The sequence below is a fragment of the Gavia stellata genome, chromosome 31 (assembly GCF_030936135.1).
Source record: "Gavia stellata isolate bGavSte3 chromosome 31, bGavSte3.hap2, whole genome shotgun sequence".
Taxonomy (NCBI): Eukaryota; Metazoa; Chordata; class Aves; order Gaviiformes; family Gaviidae; genus Gavia; species Gavia stellata.
The window spans coordinates 4,638,726-4,658,855 of NC_082624.1; the positions used below are offsets into that span (position 1 = coordinate 4,638,726).

At 52.3% G+C, this 20,130-nt stretch overlaps 3 protein-coding genes and 1 non-coding gene across 4 annotated transcripts; 3 read left to right on the forward strand and 1 right to left on the reverse strand.

Annotated features, from left to right (window-relative positions):
• The first annotated feature begins 2,229 nt into the window (after positions 1-2,229).
• On the forward strand, positions 2,230-9,500 carry SLC18A1 (solute carrier family 18 member A1). Its single transcript, XM_059831499.1, has 15 exons — positions 2,230-2,353; positions 2,590-2,950; positions 3,619-3,677; positions 3,942-4,025; positions 4,306-4,398; positions 4,720-4,809; positions 5,761-5,804; positions 5,963-6,023; positions 6,162-6,257; positions 7,974-8,052; positions 8,177-8,228; positions 8,441-8,504; positions 8,608-8,727; positions 8,934-9,067; positions 9,387-9,500. Exons 1-15 carry the CDS (start codon positions 2,230-2,232, stop codon positions 9,498-9,500), a joined length of 1,575 nt encoding a protein of 524 aa, XP_059687482.1.
• A 2,551-nt stretch (positions 9,501-12,051) lies between these two features.
• Positions 12,052-15,579, forward strand: MAK16 (MAK16 homolog). The gene is made up of 10 exons (XM_059831434.1): positions 12,052-12,098; positions 12,501-12,550; positions 12,765-12,874; positions 13,018-13,082; positions 13,236-13,387; positions 13,702-13,756; positions 13,844-13,918; positions 14,287-14,394; positions 14,632-14,688; positions 14,969-15,579. Exons 1-10 carry the CDS (start codon positions 12,084-12,086, stop codon positions 15,155-15,157), a joined length of 876 nt encoding a protein of 291 aa, XP_059687417.1. The 5' UTR covers positions 12,052-12,083; the 3' UTR covers positions 15,158-15,579.
• A 50-nt stretch (positions 15,580-15,629) lies between these two features.
• On the reverse strand, positions 15,630-19,311 carry TTI2 (TELO2 interacting protein 2). Its single transcript, XM_009817991.2, has 7 exons — positions 18,659-19,311; positions 18,197-18,383; positions 17,588-17,680; positions 17,019-17,203; positions 16,787-16,930; positions 16,051-16,213; positions 15,630-15,710 (listed from the first exon to the last, which is right to left on the reverse strand). The coding sequence occupies exons 1-7, from the start codon at positions 19,309-19,311 to the stop codon at positions 15,630-15,632; spliced, it is 1,506 nt and encodes a 501-aa protein (XP_009816293.2).
• A 481-nt stretch (positions 19,312-19,792) lies between these two features.
• On the forward strand, positions 19,793-19,887 carry LOC132319827 (small nucleolar RNA U13). Its single transcript, XR_009484543.1, has one exon. It is a non-coding gene; the product is annotated as a small nucleolar RNA U13 (small nucleolar RNA).
• Positions 19,888-20,130: the final 243 nt, after the last annotated feature.

The window sequence follows — 20,130 nt, forward strand, 5'->3', positions numbered from 1 at the left end:
TCTAATGCTGAAAAGATTGAGCACATAAAGGAAAAGCCTGCCTGAGAAGGGATGCTTTGCAGGGAGCTCCTTGTACCACAACCCGCGGGAGAAGCAGCGACTCTGGTACTGGCGGCTGTGGGGGTTGTTGGATGTGCAGCTCCTTTCCCTGCCTTTGCAGGCTGTAAAGCAATGCAGATCTCCCTGCAAACCCGCCACATGGAGCCTTTAGCAAAACCCCACAGCCGCTGCCTTTTTGGCTGTGTATCCTGCAGAAGCCTCTCCTGCCCACGCAGCGAGTCCTTCCCCACTTGCTGGCTGATGCATCTCCTTCACCACCCGCCCGGTGCATGCGGCGGCAGTGACACGCATGCGTCTGCCCACACACCGGCACTCGCTGCCAGCGTCCGCGGGCTCAACCCAGTAAATACCCATGTACGGCCCATGGTGACAGACAAACGTGCAGAGGGAGCAGGGAGGAGTGACTAATGCAATGTTCCTCTTTCGGCAAATTGTGCTCCCTGAGTTTTGGAGTTAACCACAAATCCCTCGGGTGCTGCAGGTCTCGATGGTGAAATCTGCCTGGTTTTACCCCGAGATGTGTAACACGAAGTCACAGTTGGAAGGAGGGCAGCTGTACCAAGGACAAGCAGCATTCGGCAGCAAGAGAATGGCCATCACTCACCGGACAGTAGTCCAAAACCTAGACTATTATGGTTTTTATAAATGCGTTTCCCAGGTCCATTTAACAATGACAGCCTTGCCTTCCAGTGATGAATCTGTTCTCTGCCACTCATAACTACCCACCGATGGGGCAGAGCGGGCTTCCTCCACGGAGGAGAGGGCTGTACAGTCCCAGGGCAGCGTGTTCAGTGTGCTCAGACCCAGGCAAGAGTTAAGGTGCTCGGAGAGAGATAAGCGTTGATGAAAGCCTGGAGAGTGGCTGCCTCTGCTGCAGATAAACACTCCTGCCTCTCTCCTCCCAGTCCCTCAGCCCACACCATTGTCCTACTCTGACGCAGAGGGAGCTGCAGGGCTGAATGAAACTTGTTTGAGGTTCCAATTAAATCTTCCATGGAAGAGGGACACTCATATCCTCTTCTGATAAAGGGCAATCATAAATCCTCCGGGAGCAGCAGCTGCAGACCACACTGCTTCCCGCAGCAGCAGCCGGCTCCTCGCACCAAGATGGGCTCCAGGGTAAGAGTTCGCTTTCCTCTGCTCCACGCAACAGGTTTGCATTGAGAAGGGGACAGGGTTTGTGGCTTGAGACGTAAGGGCTACATTAGTCTACATGTCTTTATTGTCTATGTTTCCTTACTCATTCTCTCTCTCTAATTTTTATATATATATATATGTATCTTCTCTTGCATTAATTCTATTATTTGGTCTTTGCTACTACTTGGAGGTACAGTGAGAAACCACACCTGTTTTCCAGCTAAGTGACTTGTGTGGCACTCATTCAATGATAGAGGGTTTGGACGGTTTGCTTTTTAAATTAAAAATTGATAAATATCACTGGCTGGGGTTCAGGAAACCACAGGGGAATTGGAAAGAGTGATAGTTAAGACTCGGCTCCATCCATTTTGCCACAGTCTCTGAAGTGCCTACAAGCTATAAGAACGTAAATGGCTAATTGTTGGGTTGGTTTAGTGCAAATTTCTGATTGATATTTTCAATTTGACCAAGCAAGCAATCTTCTCTCAGTCCCTCTGAAGCTCTGATCTTAATCACGTATGTTAGGCTTTTAAGTCCTGTATCTTGCCATGACATTTCAATTAGGTCAAATGAAAAGACATGTAAGGTAAATGAATTTCCTTTGAGACCTAATTTAATCTCCAAAGAACAAACATGGAATAAAAGATGTAGAGATTACCACAGATAAGCTACTGGCTTGATCTGTGCTTTGAGTCTTTGGAAGAAGACTTAAATGATGCCTTGAAGCAGGTACAAGATGTCTCAGGAGAGTGGAAACAGGTTAGAGCTCACTCCATCTGCAACTTTAAATGCAAGTTTGGTAAAACCACGGTCTTTGATAGACAAGCTGGTGGTCCCAGCTCCTAGGGAAGAGCACCCAGCTCTTGGAGGACGCAGACACTAAGTGACCTCAGGAGTTGCCTTCTCAAGGGAGAAGCCATGAGCTGTGGGAGGTTGTAACCCGGAGTGTTTCCTTTAAAGGTTGTAGACGACCTTCAGCCCTGAAGACCAGGCGCCAGCAGGACCCAAGCTGTGAGCTCCAGGCTCTCGGCCATGCCCCCGGCTGCCGAAGGCGTGCCCTGGCGATGGCTGGCAGCGGGCAGGGCGTCGCGGAGGCTGGTGCTGGTGGTGGTATTCGTCGCGCTGCTGCTGGACAACATGCTGCTGACGGTCGTGGGTACGGCGCGGGGCTCTCGCTGTGCTCTTTGGGTGCCACCTCAGGGTTTCGGCTCCTCAGTCGGTCTCTGGTCAATGCCGGCAGGGTCCCTGTGCAGGGAGAGCCCTGGGGAGGGCTGGGTGATGGGAGCTTCCAGGACACCAACATCTGGCCAGCACCATTCAGTTCAGCTGTGTGCTGAGCCAGAAAAATGGAGTAAAATCACTAACTAATCCCTTCCCTGGCTTTTTTTCCAGTACCGATCGTCCCCACCTTCCTTTATACAACAGAATATGAAGGCACCAACAGCTCTGTTTCCCCAGCCCAGGCTGAGCCGGCTCCTCCAGCCTTGAAGGCTCCTCCTTTCTCCTCCATGTTCTCCTATTTTGACAACACTACGGTGACCGTCTTGGGCTCTGCGAGCGCTGCGGAGCTGGCGAACGGGACAGAGAGCAGCCGCCCGCCGCAGCCCCCCACCAGCAGCCCACCACTGCCGAGCGGCTGCCCGGAGGGCGAGGAGTTCCTTGCCAAGGAAAACGTGCGCGTGGGGCTGTTGTTTGCCTCCAAGGCTCTCGTACAGCTGGTGGTCAACCCGTTCGTGGGTCTCCTGACCAACAGGTAGGTCAGAGACCTGGGTTTGTACCGGGGTGTAGCCCTTCAGGGACAGGCAGCTCCTGCCTGCTAATGAAATCACCATTAGCTGAGCAGAGAAGGTCTGTGCTGCACATGGCAGCCCCTGCAATCACAGAATTACAGGGACCGGTGGGTGAAATAGCAAGGAGGAGGATATGTGCATCAAATAAGCCTGAATTTTACCTTTTCTAAGAACTACAAATGGCTTGCAAGTTTATATTACAACATAAGCCTCACTAATGCTCTCCTCAGGTGCAGACAGATGCTGTTTAATACCAGTAACCATCAAATAAACAAACAAAGATTCCCACCTGTTATGGATTAATGTTGTTGTTCAGATTTTCTGTCCCTGAGTTTTAATTTGCCTTTGTCTCTAGCAGACACGTGTGAGGGGCGCTGGGCTCATCTCCACAGGGTCTGGGTGGGCAGATGAGTTGGCAAAACAGAGCCGTGTCTCTGGGTGTGCTTCACCGTGTTGTCTGGGGGCACTGAGGCACTGGGTGCTTCCTTGAACAGCACTCACGGGCACATCCACACAGTCAAGAGGTGCTCACCAGCCCAGAGAGACATGTGTTAAGGCTGGGCAGCAAGACTAGGTCTCATCCTGGAATGAGGAGTTCTCCCTGAGATGGTCCCTCTTTTTCCCTTTCCAGGATAGGATACCACATCCCCATGTTCATCGGATTCATCATCATGTTCCTCTCCACAGTCAGTGAGTATCGTCCTTCGGTCTGCGCTTCATACGCAGCAGCACAGGAGAAAATACTTTGGTCTGTGCCTGCACCGCTGTCCCCGTGCAGGAGAAAGGAGTGAGAGCAGAGCAACCAGTCTCAGAAATTAGTGACAAGAAAGGACGAGCGGCACCCAGCACCCTCCAGCACCCAAACTGGTGCAAGCTGAGTCCCTGTTACCCCCTGCAGGGTTTTAACACTCAGTCTGCGGTTCTGCCTGATGCACCTCTCTCCTTCCTCCACAGTGTTTGCTTTCTCAGGCACCTACACCTTGCTGTTCATCGCCCGAGCTCTCCAAGGCATTGGGTCATCGTTCTCATCAGTTGCAGGTAAATGTTTTAGCTACACCGCAGTTATCTACATTAGCTCCCCTTGTCTGAGTTCAATTAGCATCTCAGGAACAATCAGCAGCATGGACACGCTGGGTGCCTTCCTCAGCTTCAAACTCCTCCTCGCTGCGCCTGCCTGGCTGGTGCAGACGGTGCACCCACACAGCCCAGCCGACAAGCAGATAAATCCCCCCAAAAGCCCAGGCTGCTTTCAGGGAGGAGCCCCACCACCACTGTACCAGCCAGCCTCACGTGGCCTCTGCTTTCTCTCTGCTCCCAGGCTTGGGCATGCTGGCCAGCGTGTACACAGACGACTTCGAGAGGGGCAACGCGATGGGGATCGCTCTTGGAGGCTTGGCCTTGGGTGTGCTGAGTAAGGAAACCTTGCTCCCCAGGGGATTTACATCAACGGCATCTCCAGAGCCTTGCTGGCCATCACCTACGGCTTCCACCTGCCTGGCTGTGCCCCTTCCCCGGCGGCATTCCGCGGGCATGGCTGGCCTGTCCTCCCCGCTCCCTCTGCTCACTCTCCACGGCCACTGCCTGCTGGGTCCGACACCTTCTCTAATATAACCCATCACCAAACACCCGCTGGGGGATTCAGAGACAACCACGACGGCAGGAGCCGAGTGCTGCTGCTCGGGTGCTGGGGACGCTGGCACTGCCGCTGTGTGACGCAGCCTTTCCCTTGCAGTCGGGGCTCCCTTTGGCAGCGTCATGTACGAGTTCGTGGGGAAATGGTCTCCCTTCCTGGTCCTGGCACTCCTCGCCCTCTTGGATGGAGGTGAGAAGCCAAATGGTTTAATCCTACCAAAAAAAAGCGTGTGGAAAGATTTAAATACGGACGTTTCGGGAAGAATCTCAAAGGGCTTGTGTGAAGGAAGAGGCAGATTAATACAACACGGGTGATATCATCAGCACTGGTTATTCTGTTATTGCTAAATCGTGCGTTTTCTACCACCAGATGCATGACATAGCAATATAGTAAGAATTAGTCCCTCATTACTTAATAAACCCCTTGATTGCTTTAATGGCTTGAATAGCACATTCAGTAAAGCTCTTTCAACAGTGAATTCTTTGTAAAAGGCACACTTGCCTGCAGCCTCTTCACCGTGCCATGAAGGAATTAGACTTTGCCAGCATAAATGGTGATCCTTGTTCTTTCTCCAATAGCTGTATTACAGATGAGGGCCACGAGAGCCTTCGGACTGTAATGGCAAAGTTATAGATAGCAGAAATGTGCATTTTTAGTGGGAAGTATTAAGCTAATTAAATTATAGTCACAGTTACCGTCTTTGCCTAGATGTAATGCAAGACATCTTTAATGAAGCATGTAAGAGCCTTTGGAAAATGAAACGTAGGTCCCATACATACGAAACTTTCTTCTTTAATCCTGTTCTTTGCCACATCTAATTTCTGTCATGCTCTAGCTGTGGCCCCCCAGCAGGCAGCTGGCAGCCTGACGGAGAGCATTTGCATATTTGACTGCTTCGTGGGTCGGCAAAACACTTCTAACACAGTCCACTTCAGGGAGTTTTGCTGCTCCCTCCCGTGGGAGCAGGGCTGGGAGCCACCTCTCCCCCCGCCCGCTTGAACGATGTCCCCAAACACAGCCCCTGCATCCCCGGGGGCTCTGCCAACGAAAGGGGTCGTGCTGAAGGAAAAGCCAGAGGGAAATGTGGATTGAAGTGATGCTGTCTCCAGAAGTAAGCTAACATCAGGGTTTTCTTCCCAGCTTTGCAGCTCTGCATACTGCAGCCCTCCAAGATCTCCCCCGAGGTGAGTACAGACGTGTGCCCATACGTGAGCCGGTGCCAGGTGGCGTGAACGAAGCGGGTGCTCCCCGGGGAGGAGGGCTGTGCAGGCACCGAGCCGAGGATGGGTGCGAATGCACAGGCGGCTCTCAGCCGACGTAACCCCCCTTTGCCATCCCGCAGAGCACCAAAGGCACGCCGGTGTTCACCCTGCTGCGAGACCCCTACATCCTGGCCGCTGCAGGTAAAGGCGGACGTCAGCACGCACCGTGCCCCTCTTTGTGCACCCGCATCTCCTGATTAAAGAGATTCACTCGTGCCTGCTTGAAACAGCAGCAGAGGGTGGCTAAAATAGAGCATTTCTCCCTCTTCCCCCCATCAGGAGCCCTCTGCTTCTCCAACATGGGGGTAGCCATGCTCGAGCCCACCTTGCCCATCTGGATGATGCAAACCATGTGCTCCCCGAAATGGCAGCTAGGTAGGTGCTGTGCTTTGCAGCCTTCGCTCCTGAACAGTTGCTTGATATAGTTCAGCTAGAACCGGTTCTGCTTTGGCACTGCGAGACGGATTGAGTAATCTCTTATACCATTCTAAAAAAGCAGAAAACATACACCCTCACCCGCACAGAGTGAGTGATCCCAGCCTGCGTGTTGCTCCAATTCTAGCTGGAAGTGTCCTTAGTCATAGCTATACAATGTGCTTTTCTCTATTATTGAAAAAATTGTATAGAATCAGACTCCCCACAAGAGCAATAACGGTGGAAGAAAGGCTGTTTCACGCACGGGAAGCCTGTCGAATCCCGTCTTCTGCAGGGCAGATAATGGTATCGTGCTGGGCTGAATCGTGGCAGCCAGATGGGTTTTGCAGAGGCAGCTCGGAGTAAAACAAGGCCATTTAGAGAGTCCCAGGCTGGACAGGATGGTACGTGCTAATCATCAGTTGCCTAGAAAATGTGATACGAAGATAGCATTGTCTGTGTTTGCTACAAAAATGAAAACTAATTGTTATAAAACCCAGCCGGCTGAGGAATGACCCGGGGGGTGCCCCAGGCTACACTTAGATCCCAAATTGAATTGCAGCCTGGGAGCAGGAGGGCTGAGAGAGCTCCTAATCGAGTTATTCTCTGGTCAGGCAGGAGCATCCGTCCCGATAAGAGCCCACGATGCTTCTCATGAGCAAGTGATTGAGCAAGGATGGGCGAGGGTAAAGCAGCGTCCCAAGGCTTCTGGCAGTGGGGAGAAGGGACAGCATAGCTGCCTGGAAACCACAAACGTCACAGGCTGAGAAAAGCACTCAGGACCAAATATATTCACTACATTTTCAGGTACCTGAGATTTGAGAGCAGTTTGGATTTAGACACAGTTCAACTGCCAGCCACCCATCTCACAAGCTATTATGAACTCAAGGGGCTTCTTTATTTTTATGCTTCAGTTTGCACACTCTCATAATTCTGGAAAAAAAAAAAAACAGAAGAGCTTGGACTAAACCTGCAGGATTAACTGTGTTCTGTAGCTGTTAAAGAGGGGAGAGAAAATTAAACATAAATCAGTGTGTTTCAATAAGGAAGTTGTCTTAGTGAAATGGAGCTAATCAGTTTTATTTATAGTTGGCTGGAGAGTATATTAAAAATAAACAACTGGTAAATCAGCAAACAGTGCAAATATTTAATTTTGACTACATAATGATCTCTAAGCTTTTTACTTAAGCAGTTATTTTATTCCTCTTTATTTAGTAAGTGAAAAGCAGAAGGCAAGGGGAGAAAGGTGGCAGAGGAAGAAACAGGAGAGAAGGATGAGTTTATTAAGTCAGAGGAGGCAAAAAGTTCTACATTTAGCACAAGATAATTCACCCAGATCTTGTGGCTGAATCACGGTGCCTCAGTTTCCCACCCATCAATAAGCAAATGCACTTTCTATGCCTCCCTCTGTCTTCGTAGAAGGATCCCCACCCTTCTACAGGGCATGGAGCAACGGGGCAGCCAGTGCAGCCGTGACACAGAGCAATGGCAGTGGAGGACACGGAGAAGCACCACTGCATGGATGCACACCCCCAGAGTGGGTGCTGGACGTTAGCTTGTCTTGCCTGGCTCACGATATTCTCCAAATGAGAGAGGCAGTTAGCGAAGTGAATATTTTTGCAAATCCCCTGTATTTGTTTGGAGATGACACACGCTTTCTTATTCTCTCTCTCTCAGGGCTGGCGTTCCTCCCTGCCAGTATATCCTACCTCATCGGCACCAATCTCTTCGGGATTCTGGCTAACAAAATGGGCCGGTAAGTGGAACATCAGAGATTTCAGCTCAACCCAGCCCAGTTCTGCGCTTTCAGCATGAATTATGCTTATGGTGTTGTGCACACTGAGACCATCTGCCCTCTCCTAACCACGGCCTCGTTGCAGGTGGCTGTGCTCCCTGATCGGCATGGCTGTGGTGGGAATTAGTCTCCTTTGCGTAAGTGGCACAAGACAATTTTGAGACCTTTCTGTAGAAGAATCAGCAGGGGCAGTGTGGGCGACAGTACTGAGAGGGGGTTACGTGCCCAGCAGTCAGTACGTGTTCAGTGGTTGCACGCGTGTATCAGTTTCACGGATCTGTGTTACACTTGCACACCTTGCATGGCTCTTCTGGCCTTATTTGTATATCCTCTCTCTCTCCTCTCAAAGGTACCTCTGGCCAAAAATATTTACGGGCTGATTGGCCCAAACGGTGGGCTTGGCTTTGCTATAGGTAAGCCGTCGGTGGTCAGGCTGTGCAACACAGCTCCAGCGCAGCTCTCACCACTGCCCTCGGAGAAGGTGGTGACTGATCAGGTCCTTCTTGCTTTGGGCAGGAATGGTGGACTCCTCAATGATGCCCATCATGGGTTACCTCGTGGACCTTCGCCACACCTCCGTCTACGGCAATGTCTACGCCATAGCTGATGTCGCCTTCTGTATGGGCTTTGCGATTGGTATGGAGGAACTCTTACCCATGGGATGACGCACCCCGGGTGTATTTCACTCGATTTATTGCTCCCTCTCCTCCTCCCAGCGTTCACCGCAAGCAACCGGCACTGAGCCTGCAACCCAGTCACTGTAGATTTATAGACCCCCCTCCAAGCTGGAAAGGCACTTTTTGCTCTGTCACCTTAGCTGTTTTTAATTTTTAAATTTGCAGGTCCAGCCACAGGCGGTGCGATTGTACGAGCTATCGGGTTTCCCTGGCTGATGATCATCATTGGAGTTATCAATATTGCCTACGCTCCTCTCTGTTGGTACCTGCGCAACCCTCCCGCTAAAGAGGAGAAGATTGTGAGTTTAAGTATACTTTATTCCCTTGAAGTATAGGGGATTGCTAATCCAGAGATTTTCAGGGGGTTTAGAAGAAATTTGCCAGGGGTTGTGTCTTCCCTCTTGGGCTCTACTCTGCCCTCAAAAAAGGGACAAAAAACTCAGACAATAAAACCAGAAAAGTTTAGAGCTATGGTCCTTTCCCTAACTCACAGCTCGTATTCCCTGGGCAAAAGTTCTTGGCTGCTTTGGCTTTCTCTAAAAGTGGTAATGCTCCCGTTAACTATTCAAATTAATCACCATTTTTACTAACGCATGATTTCTTCTCTCCTTTACCCAGGCAATCTTAAACCAGGAATGCCCCATGCAAACCAAAAGCTGCGCCACTCAGAAAACCCTGCGTGATTTCCCTCTCACAGATGACAGTGATGTGGAGGCAGAAAATGCAGACTAGCAAGTGCAAGGATGCATGCCCTGTTTTGGAGCTAATACTATGTTTGCAGAACACGAACGTACTAGCACCCAGGAATAACCCAGCCTCCCCCAAGACTTGTGGACACAGGATGGACACAGGCTGTACTGTTGGCCTGTTCTCTTGGCCATGCAATCCACAGCAGGGAGTAGAGACCCAGCATGTGGAGGCTCTAGCCATTTAGTTAAGCCACTCATTTGCTGTGTGACTTCTAGGCAAGCTACCCCAACTCACTACCTCTCATCTGTAAAAAAAAGTTACGAAGTTGAGGAAAATTGTTATCATCCTGTCCCGCAGAACAACACTGTCTTGGGCACAGCCTACCCATGCAGTAGGGGATGATACCAACATCTCTCCCAGATGAGTCCAGTAGCATTTGTTAATGTCTTTAAAGTGCTTACTGTTCTTGAAAGAAAAGCACTGGAGAAAATGAAATCAGCAGCATCAGCTTTGGGAGATTTCTTTCTCCAGAATTCTGCTATAATCCCCAGCATGAAACCTTTCTGTAACAACAGGGCACTATCCATCTGTGTCACTGCCAGTTCGTCAATAAAGATGTCACTCTACTGCTAAAAATGTTCATTGCTGTCTCGGTATAGCTTTATGTGTTGTGGTATTTATGTGCTATTACAGCTGCTTGAGTGTCCTTTTCAACATCCATTAAATTAACTCATTTATTTGAAGAACTCTAAGAAATTCAGGTAGAAATAGGGCCGAATGCAGTTTTAGACTCTTAGACACAGACTCAGCCAACAAAGCTAGTTAGATCCCTTGTGCTTGTAAGCGACTAATAGAGCATGTTTAAAAATCCCTGCCCCTCAGTTGAGATGGGGTAACGGGCTGCGTTTGTGATCCAAACCCACCGCAATGAGAAGCACAATAGATTGATTTAATTGCCCTTTTGCCACAAGCTTAGAAAGAGAGCAGCTGCACTGTTAACAATAATTATTGAGTATAATGGTCTGTAAAAGCATGGCAGAGTTAAGTAAAAGAGAGTGAAGTAATAGAGGTACCAAATTAATTATGTCAGTACCAGTGAAAATTCCCATGATCTCATTTTTTCCAGTGAAACCTGAAAATTACAGCTTCTCTAGTTCCACTGTTGGCAGTTTACATAAACTCATTTCTGCCTTGAATGAGCAGTTGCGTAGCGCACAGCCATTTCACTTGCCAGAAAGAACAGATGATTCACTGCTCTGGAGCCCGAGCAGCACAATGCAGATGCGCTTGCCAGAGGGAAACGGGGGGATAATAACAATTCATCAAGATTTGGTACCTTATGACTCATTACCAAAGGTCATAAATGGCTATTGTCAGGCAATCCCACATCCACGGGGGCCCATTGCCCCTCGCTTTGCACATGCAAGATGAAATTATATGTCTTAGGCTGACTGGAAATGACTAATGCTAAGCCTGTTCTCCAAAACTGCGTTATTTTTATCTTCCACCTGTTTCCCCGTTTTGCCAAGAATAAAAGGAAAAACGTGTTTGCTTTCTGTGATGGAAGGAAAAAATGCCAGCCGTTCTATTTGGGGATCTATTCACACCTCCACGGTGCACCTCCCAGTTAAACATTAACGCTAAAGCCCGCCGCGAGCCCTGTGGCTGGTCGCTCTGGAAACCCAGCCCCTGCCAGCACCAGGAAAGCAGACGAGCCTCTGACCCCTGCAAGGTGGGCTCCCGCCAGCCAGCCCTTCCCGGGCACCTCACCCAGCAGCGCTTCGCTGCTCGCATCCGCAACGCGCGACAGACTCTTTCCTCTGGCGTTGGCAGCTCTGACTTTTTAATTAATAGATTAGTTGCGGTGCCAATGGCATTGATGGAGTTTCTCTGCTCTGAGCAAAGAATTAGCTCTTTGCATCAAACAACCCCATTTTTTTACCCACCCTGCTGAAAAAAAGTTATCTAGTTCTTGAGGGCATTAACAGCGATATGAACAGGTACCACGAGCTCCGCAGCTTGGGGAGGTAGAGGGAGACAAGGGGGGGTCTTGGTAGCTGTGGAGGAAAGAGTTTTCCCCCTTGGGGCCAGACTGCAGACAAGTACTTCCCTCACGGCTTCTGCGGCGTGAAATTAAACAGTGCGGGTCTGCATCGGGAGCTGATGGTATCGGTCGTCCCCTATCACGGAGGCAGTTGCCATTTCCTATTGCCAAAAGCAGAGAGGAGGAAGGACAGGGCAGGAACGACAGAGCAGACCCGGCCCGTGGCCGGACCCCCCTCAGCCGCCACCCTGGTGCCTCAAGCCAGAGACAGGCCTCGACCAGCACCTGGACGGAGCTGCCCAGGGACAACGCACTTGACAGGCCGTCTTTAGTGGCGCGCACGGGCAACAGGCCACGACAGCCTCTCAGCTTTGTGTGTCACAGGTTTATTTCCCCGTCCAGCGCTCCCCCCGGCCGAGGAGCCGCCGCCGCCCTGCGCGGAGAACGCTGCCCGCTGCCGCCATGACAGCCCGGCCCCGCCCCTCCCCTCTGGCGGCACCGCTCTCGCGAGACCTCGCCGCGCCCCGCCCCTTCCGGCGATGGCGGCGCGCTAGGCCGCGCGGGCCGGCGGCACCGCCACCATGCACTCGGACGACGTGAGTCCGCCGGTTGATTCGGTTCCGTCCGCCCCCCGCCAGGCAGCCGCGCCGCAGCCAATCGGCGCCCGCCCCGCCGCTGAGTCGGTTGCGTCCGGCGGGGGCGCGCCGCCCCCCGCCCAACCACCACGTGGCGGGAGGGCCCCGGCCCCGGCCCGGGGGTGCTCGGGGGGGGCTGATAGACCGGGGGGGGCTGTAAATGGGAACGCGGCAGCAGCAGACGCGCTGCCCCTGCGCCCCGTGTGGCACCGCTCCCTCCCTGCCAGCGGGGTGCAGGGAGGGGCCCCCAGTCTTTGTGGGGGCCCCCCCGTTAGAGCCTGAGCGGGGGTGCAGGAGCCCGGGGGTGCACAAGGTGCTGGGTGAGCGGCGGCGGCCTGTGTCACCCGCTGTTTGTCCCCGCAGGTTGTCTGGGACACGCTGGGGAACAGGCAGTTCTGCTCCTACAAGATAACGTGAGTTTTTGCGGGGACGGGGTGCGCTGAGCCCTCCCAGCGCGGGGGGCTGCAGGGGGGGGACAAATCTGGGGGCCCTCAGGCCCCAGCGCGTTCCCCTCAGCCCTGTGCCACGCGCGGCTGTCGCAGAGGATGGGGTGGGTGGCTGCGTGGGGCAGGGCGTGCAGCGGGGTACTCCCACCCTTTCCCTTTATCTCACCCCTCTTCCTTCCAGGACAAAAACCCAAAATTTTTGCCGCAATGAGTATAACCTGACGGGTCTGTGCAACCGCTCCTCCTGCCCGCTGGCAAACAGCCAGTACGCGACCGTCAGGGAGGAGAAAGGTGAGAGCCCAGCAGCTGCAACGAACAACCCCTCGGGTGGGAAGGGGGAAAGGCCGCCTGCCTGAGGGCACCCCGGCTCTGAGCACTCTCCCGCTGTCGGGGACGTGCTCAGGCTCCTGCGTTCACACTCCACTTTTCTTCAGGTCGGTGTTACCTGTACATGAAGACGATAGAGCGGGCAGCTTTTCCCCGTCGCCTTTGGGAGCGGGTGAGTTAACGAAGAGCAGACCACTAACCAAGCATGCTCTGACATAACGCACCGAGAGGCAGCGGAGGGCAGAGAGCGATGGGGCTCCCCTCGAGAGCAGATGCATCCCCACTTTGCTGCTGCTCCGTAGCTCAACCCTTTCCCCCACTCCAGGTCCTGCTAAGCAAGAACTATGAGAAAGCACTGGAAGAGATAGACGAGAACCTCATCTACTGGCCGCGGTTCATCCGACACAAGTGCAAGCAGCGATTTACTAAGATCACGCAGTACCTCATCCGCATCCGCAAGCTGACGCTCAAGCGACAGTAAGTGATACGACTAAGGGCGATCACGTTGGTTTGGCTTATCAAGCCGCGCTCTGTCCACTGAGCCACTGTCACTGGCTGTACACAGAGCCTTTTCCTGGCTCCAGTGCACCCGAGACTTTGGCAGACTTGTCAGGAAACCTGGCTGAAATGGGTTTAGTTGCCGTGTAGTCTGCGTATATAAGTGCACTTAAACTAGTTGCAGCCACATTTCTCATGATATAACTACTGGTTGTTGCCCTGAATGAGCATTTGCTCATCTGCTACACAAGAGGCTGACAGATTCACTAACGAGCTCTTGTTGTTCCCTGTAGGAGGAAGCTCGTTCCTTTACGCAGAAAGATTGAGAGGCGAGAGAAGAGAAGAGAGGTAATACCACTCTTGTCATCTTCTGTCTACTGCTTCTGTTCCACATGTCCTTCAAACAACTGACACAGTTCCTCTTTGCTCCGTTAGGAGAAAGCCCTGATTGCCGCTCAGCTGGATAACGCCATTGAGAAGGAATTACTGGAAAGACTGAAACAGGATACAGTAAGGATCACTGCCTCCAGGCACAGCAGTAAAACTGCTCCCACTGCCCTCTGTCCTGCTGGTTCCCAGGGAGGGGCACGGGCCTTGGTATGAAAGAGAAGCACCACCCGTGTAGGAGGGGTAGGGGAGGACTGCACGCTGCCCTTCTGGAGTGGCTTTGTAACAGGCTGGAGAACTTGCTTCCCCAAAACACAGAGCCCCTCATTTTCTGTACAGGAGTGCAGACTTCAGAATTAGGGAAGGGGTTGAGCCACAAGTTCCGCCTAGTTTCATACTGCCTCCGTGAGGGCCATGGGCTTTAGATGACCCTACCACCAACAGCCGTCTTCCTCCTGTGACTTACAAAAAATCCACATTTTCCTTTTCAGTATGGAGACATTTACAACTTCCCCATCCACGCCTTCGACAAAGCTCTACAACAGCAAGATGCAGAAAGTGAGAGCGAGTCTGATGCAGAGAAGGAAGAAGATGACGAGGTAATGCTTTCAGCCGCAGTTAATCCTTTCCTGAGCTGGTGCAGCACCTCCGATTCACCTACACACTGGGCACTGTAGTGTGAAATGTCGGGGTGAGAAGAAGAGATTAGGAGAGGTGAACTAAAAAAAAAAAGCATGTGTGTGCAAGTGGTGGCCTTGATGGCTCTTCCACTGCGAGCCGTGACACTGCACTGTGCTCAGTGTCCATGTACTAGCTGCTGACTTTATTTCTTACAGGACACGGATAAAAGAGAGTTTGTGGAAGCAGATGACAGTGACCTCAGCGACTTTGAGGTAGGTGAAGCACCAGGTATAAACTGTCATGCTAAGCTGTTTGAAAGTAACCTCCACCCTCTTGGTGTCTCTTGTGATGGGATAAGAGCCAGCGAAATCAGATTTGTAGAGCATAATGATACAGTCAGACTGCACCATATCCACTACACCCCATTCCTCTGGCTAGACAGCTGGGAGCCAGGAATTATAAAATGGAATCGGATACACGAGATAATTTTGCAGAAAGAGAAGGTTTAGTTACACCGCGTGCTTTGACGTCATTCTTGTCTGTCTTTCTCAGGACATGGATAAGTTGGAGACAAGTAGTGAAGAGGAACAGGAAGAGGAGGAAGAAGTAGAGAAGAAAGCCTCTCACTCCAAATCTAAGGGGAAAACTCCCCTGAAAGGACCAGCCAGAAGAAAACGTCCCTACATTGAGATAGAGTATGAAGAAGAAACAGAGCCAGCCACCAGAACAAAAGCAGCCTGACTCCTTCCTGAACCCACATTTTGTAGTGAATGACAGGACTCCAGATCTGTCACTAGAACTCCTTCCAGCTTTTGCCACTCTGTGCAGAAACCTCAAAAATTACTCCTTTTTCAATATTCTAATTAGTAATTTTCTTTTCTTAAAGAAGGGTTTCTGTCCCAACCCCAGGCAATTGCAGCAAGTTTGTACAACTCCTGCATGAAGTGCAGTTTTAAGGAAGAAGATTCCCTATCTTCTCTACAACCACACAAGGCTCAGCTCGGACTGTGCTCCGGGAAGGAACCTGGACTGGGGGACGCTGCTGTTCTGTTCTAAAGCTGGAGAAGCCCACCTGTGGCTAGGCGAACACACAAGCATATCTTGTTTGGAGGAGGTATGGGGCTAACAGAGGTGGGATGAAACAGACAGTAACTTTAAATAAATAAAAAAATTTACTGTACAAAAAGCAGGGTGAGCATTAATCAGCCACGCCTCACGTGTTCTCTTGCACTTTTCTGATGCATTCCTGTACACGGTTCTCCTCACAGCTGCTGTACACACCTTCCAGCAGGACCTGAAACAAGAAAAGCCTCAATTTCCAGTGCTGTGGCACACTCAGGTTTATGGTGTTATCAACCCTCCAAGAAAAGCCTCAGTTTCCAGTGCTTTGGCACACTCAGGTTTATGGTGTTATCAACCCTCCCCCAGCTACCTGCTGGAAGAGAATTATACAAAGCATATTAGATACCTGTCGATATGTATCGAATCACTTATCAATCAAGTACTAATGTTGAGGTGGGATGCTTTCAAAATACTGTTGGACTAAGGAAGCAAGCAGGCTCTTGCATGCACCATGCTGCCCCTTCTAAGGGAGATGGGATCAGAGGTGAAGCAGCGCTGGGTCCCCGGCTCACCTTCACTTGCCCTTCAGAGCAGCGATCCAGCAGGATGAGGCATTCAGTGGCCCCTTGGAGCAAAGTGGCTTTTACTGGCTCTGATGTTGAACCTTGGTCAGTGTGTACGTCCCAGATCATCTTCAGCAGGGCTTTGAGGAGCACAGGGAGTCTGCATGGCATTCTGCAAAGGGAAACGGCAACTGCGCCTTACTCTAAATCCTCTTTGCAAACCAGGGGAAAGCACAGCCTTGCTTAGCAGTTCCTAGACACTTCAGGCAGGAGCTGCTAGTTGCCATTTACGTGTGGAGCAGGGTTGTAGTTGCTCATCTTAGGCCAGCTACTTCAGTGATGAGGCTGAAGAAGCTGCCTCGTTCAGTGTGCTCGCCAGAGGGAGGACACAGGCCCTGAACACAGGGGTAACCTTAGGATGGTGTATCAGGAATGCCTGTCATTGGGCAGCCTTATTCACAGCACAGGGCTTACTCCACAGTTCTGCCATGCAGAGAACGTAAGATTTAGTTTTTAGCCAAGTTGATGCTTCTAGAAGAGGCAAAAGTCAGATCAAAATGAGGACCCAGCTTAATTTTTGGGCCAGGTTTTTCATCAAAGCAGTAATGCCAGTGATTCCTCCCTGTGAGAGATTCTCCCTGAAGATTTCAGGGCCTTTTCCTCAAGCAACAGTAACTTCAGCTCTGAAAGAGTGACAGCATTCATGATATGCTTTCTATAGCGTCCTTCACTCCCAGATGGGTACCTGGGCCAAGCGTGCTCTATGGTGCATTGTAGTGTCTCCAGTATTCCCAGTCGGGCTTCTTCCTCAGGGCCATCACAGACTTCCAGATACCCCAGGATAACTCGCTCCAGCCTCTTCAGGTGCCGCACTATCAGGATGCCAAGCCTGCCGACACAAAGAAACACATACAGAGGAGGGAGATACAGACCAAGGCCAAAGCAAGTCCCTGCAGGGCTGCGGTTGCTGCTCTCACCTCTGCACAAAAGCAGGCAGGGTCTTGGCGTACACCCGTCGCAGTGCGAGGCGATGCTCTGCCTCCATGTGGGTCAGAACCAGCTGCAGCACCTCATCGCAGGGGGCGGTTGGCCTGGCCTGCTTCTGCTGCCGCTGGGCTCTCTCCAGGATCGGCAGCAAGTCCAGCAGGCACAGCAGTACTGCCTGGTTCAGTGTGAGACAGCAAATCTGGGCAATCCTGCTGATGTTCTCTCCAAAACACCAGTAACTTCCAACCCCGCTGACCACCCACAGCTGCTGCAGTTCACATGACAGACCCGACTACTTCTGCTACCTGTTACTGGCCCTCTTCAGCAAGGCTGCCACCTGGAAGGGGACAGGAGGCAAGAGATCTTCCCTCCACTCTGAGATTTTCCTGAAATCTACTGAGTTACTTTGTCTCTTGGCCACAAGCATCGGCTCGTAACAGCCTGACTGGACTGTCTGCAAGGAAACAGGTTCTGCCTCCTCATGCCTTATGTGGCTATCCCTCGTGGAGCTGATATGCAATATCGCAAGGCGGATTAAAACGGAATTCTGCTGTCCTACCTGGATGAGAGGGGCCTCTCGTGAATAGAGATGGTTGTAAAGGGCATGGTACACAACCTGAGCCCTGTTGAACTGGCACATATCAGCGGCTGGCTGCAACAACAGAGAACAGAATGTTATTTCCATGCGTCACATTCAGCATCTGCTTAACCTAACAAAAGAGAACAGCCTTCGCAAACCCAGGTCTTATAAAAACAACGTTCGCACATACTGCGCGTTAGGAACACTGCTTACAAGAAAGCGGGAGCAGGCACCACAATAAATGCAGGTTAAACCCTGTCATACACAGCAGCAGCCACCTTCCTTCGCCTCCCCAGCTGCTCTTTTGCAGTTCCACTGGCATTATTTTAATACCCTGCCCCGCAAACTGTTGTCAGGCCGATATGTCAATCGGCTGAGTTCAACAGGTGGCAAAGCAATTCTTTGCTTTGTGTTAACAGATGTAAGAACTACACGTATTTAAATACACAGGGACAGTATGGAGAACGGACCAGAATTGCTAGGTTAACAGCAGAACCAGGATTACAAGTCAGGAATCCTAACAGATGTTTAACCCACCCTTCCTTCAAACAACACCCAGAAAGGGAGCTAATTTCTTAAATCCCTTACCACATTGAGAATGATATGATGCAGGCAGCGCACACCCAGGATTTTATTCTCCTCCCGGTAGTCATCCGAGATGAGCAGCGATGGCGGGAGGACACGCTCCAGGTAACGGCTAAGCCAAGGCCGGGTGATGTGAGGCAGTGTCCAGGAGAACACGAACTTTGTGGCAGGGTTATGCTTCCAAGTGTCTCTGGAAATGCAAACATAAGCTCAGTGAACACTGGAACTAGTGAATGCTCATTTCCTACACATCTGGGTCTCTCAGCTGACAATAAGCTCTGATTGATCTCCCCCACCCTGCCCTTGCATTACTGGGGTATTGTGAAGCTCTTGGCCCCATATTTATCGTTGAGTATCTTGTAATGCCCGAGCTCATGCTGTGTCCCAAAAGTTTCCAGTATTTCCTACATAGAGACCAGCCAAGTGCACCACTCCCTCCAGCGCTGCCCTCCCCTTCCTACTCACCTGGTCAGCTCCTGTTTCAGGAGCCCCATCACTGCTGCAAATCTTCCTTCCTCATCTTCATTCTTTCCTCGAAGGAATTCAGCCACTGACCCGCAGCCTGCAGCCTGAACCAGCAATGCCAGCAGCTCCTGTGATACTGACTGAGACCTCGCATTTGTCCAGGGCCTCTCCACAATATGCGTTGCAGCAAAGATGTAGATGGGTCCCATCACACGGCATAGGACTGGACCCACCACGGGGACACCCAGAGACTCCTGGGTCTTGGCAGCTTCCAGCTTCGCAAGGAGGTGCAGAAACACTGAGCCAACATCTAACGCTTTCTCAGCTGTGGCAGTGTACGCGCTGTCCTTACTGGGGAGATCTGCAGCATCTTGCTCCTGCTTTGGGGGTGCTGCGTAGCCATTCAGCGCAGCCACCAACTCACCCAGCGTCGCAGGGCTCAGGCCTCCAAAAAGCCACTGGCAGTCTGCAGCCTCGACGAGCGCACACAGGTCTCTGACCACGCTGGCCTTAGAGGCGCTGCCAGCCCCCTCGGAGAAGAGCAGCCCGATCTGGAGGAGGACTTGCTCGGCCGGCGGGACAGCGGGGGGCGGCTGCGCCCCGTCCCGCGGCCCCTCCAGCCTCAGGGCCCGCACTAGGCCGCTGAGCTCCATGGCCCGACCAGGGCCGGGCCGGACCCACAGGCCAGGGCCGGTTCCCACCCGCCGGCGTGACCTCCCCCGCTCTAAAACCGCTTTAAATACACCCCCCTGCACACACCTTTAAATCCACTTCCCTGTACTGACCACAGGCAGCAGCACCCTGCGAGGAGAGACCCCCAGAGCTGAGGGCTGCCATCAACCCCAACAGACGCCGCAAACCACGCCACTGTCGCAAAACCCCATCCTTGCCGTAAAGGCGGCGGCAAGGGGGCGTGGCGATGTGTGAATAAATTAGCATGTGTAATGATCAGCGGTATGCGGGAAAGAGGTGGTCGCGCGGCCCGGGGAAGGGCGGGAGGAGGCTGTGAGCGCGGGGGCAGCTGATGCAGAGGCTGGGCACTAGTAGGAGCGGGAGAACCGGCGGGCAGCTCCCTCGCCCCGACCTCGGAGTGAGGGCGCAGCGGTGGGGCCAGCCGCGCAAAAACTCTTTCTGATCCTTCCGGTTCATAGCATATGATGAATGGGTGTGGCACGCGCCTGCGTGACGTGTGCGCCCTGCGTTACGACGTGGCACAATCCCATCTGAGCGCCCGGGGGGTCTGCGGCGTCGTGGTGGCGTCATTTTCTGTTTGTGTATGTAGAAAGTCAGTGTAGAGCAGGAGGAGTTGCGGCCACCGGTGGGCACCGCCTTGCGGCTATTTCGGGCGCTGTGGGAAGTCCCCCGCTGACACGTGCGCAGGGCCACGGCCGGTGGCGTCCCCCCCGCGGGCTGGGGCGGCCCTGGGCCTGTCCCCGGCTCCCTGCACCGCAGCGCGGTTCTTCCGGCCCCCC

Coding starts and splice junctions, on each gene's coding strand:
- SLC18A1 (XM_059831499.1), top strand. CDS start 2,230: ATGCCCCCGGCTGCCGAAGGCGTGCCCTGGCGATGGCTGGCAGCGGGC. Junction 2,354..2,589: donor CATGCTGCTGACGGTCGTGG/GTACGGCGCGGG, acceptor CTTTTTTTCCAG/TACCGATCGTCCCCACCTTC. Junction 9,068..9,386: donor CCGCTAAAGAGGAGAAGATT/GTGAGTTTAAGT, acceptor TCCTTTACCCAG/GCAATCTTAAACCAGGAATG.
- MAK16 (XM_059831434.1), top strand. Junction 13,919..14,286: donor AAAGACTGAAACAGGATACA/GTAAGGATCACT, acceptor TTTCCTTTTCAG/TATGGAGACATTTACAACTT. Junction 14,395..14,631: donor AGAAGGAAGAAGATGACGAG/GTAATGCTTTCA, acceptor TATTTCTTACAG/GACACGGATAAAAGAGAGTT.
- TTI2 (XM_009817991.2), bottom strand. CDS start 19,311: ATGGAGCTCAGCGGCCTAGTGCGGGCCCTGAGGCTGGAGGGGCCGCGG. Junction 17,681..18,196: donor ATCATATCATTCTCAATGTG/GTAAGGGATTTA, acceptor CTGTTGTTGCAG/CCAGCCGCTGATATGTGCCA. Junction 17,204..17,587: donor GAGAGGCCCCTCTCATCCAG/GTAGGACAGCAG, acceptor ACACTGAACCAG/GCAGTACTGCTGTGCCTGCT.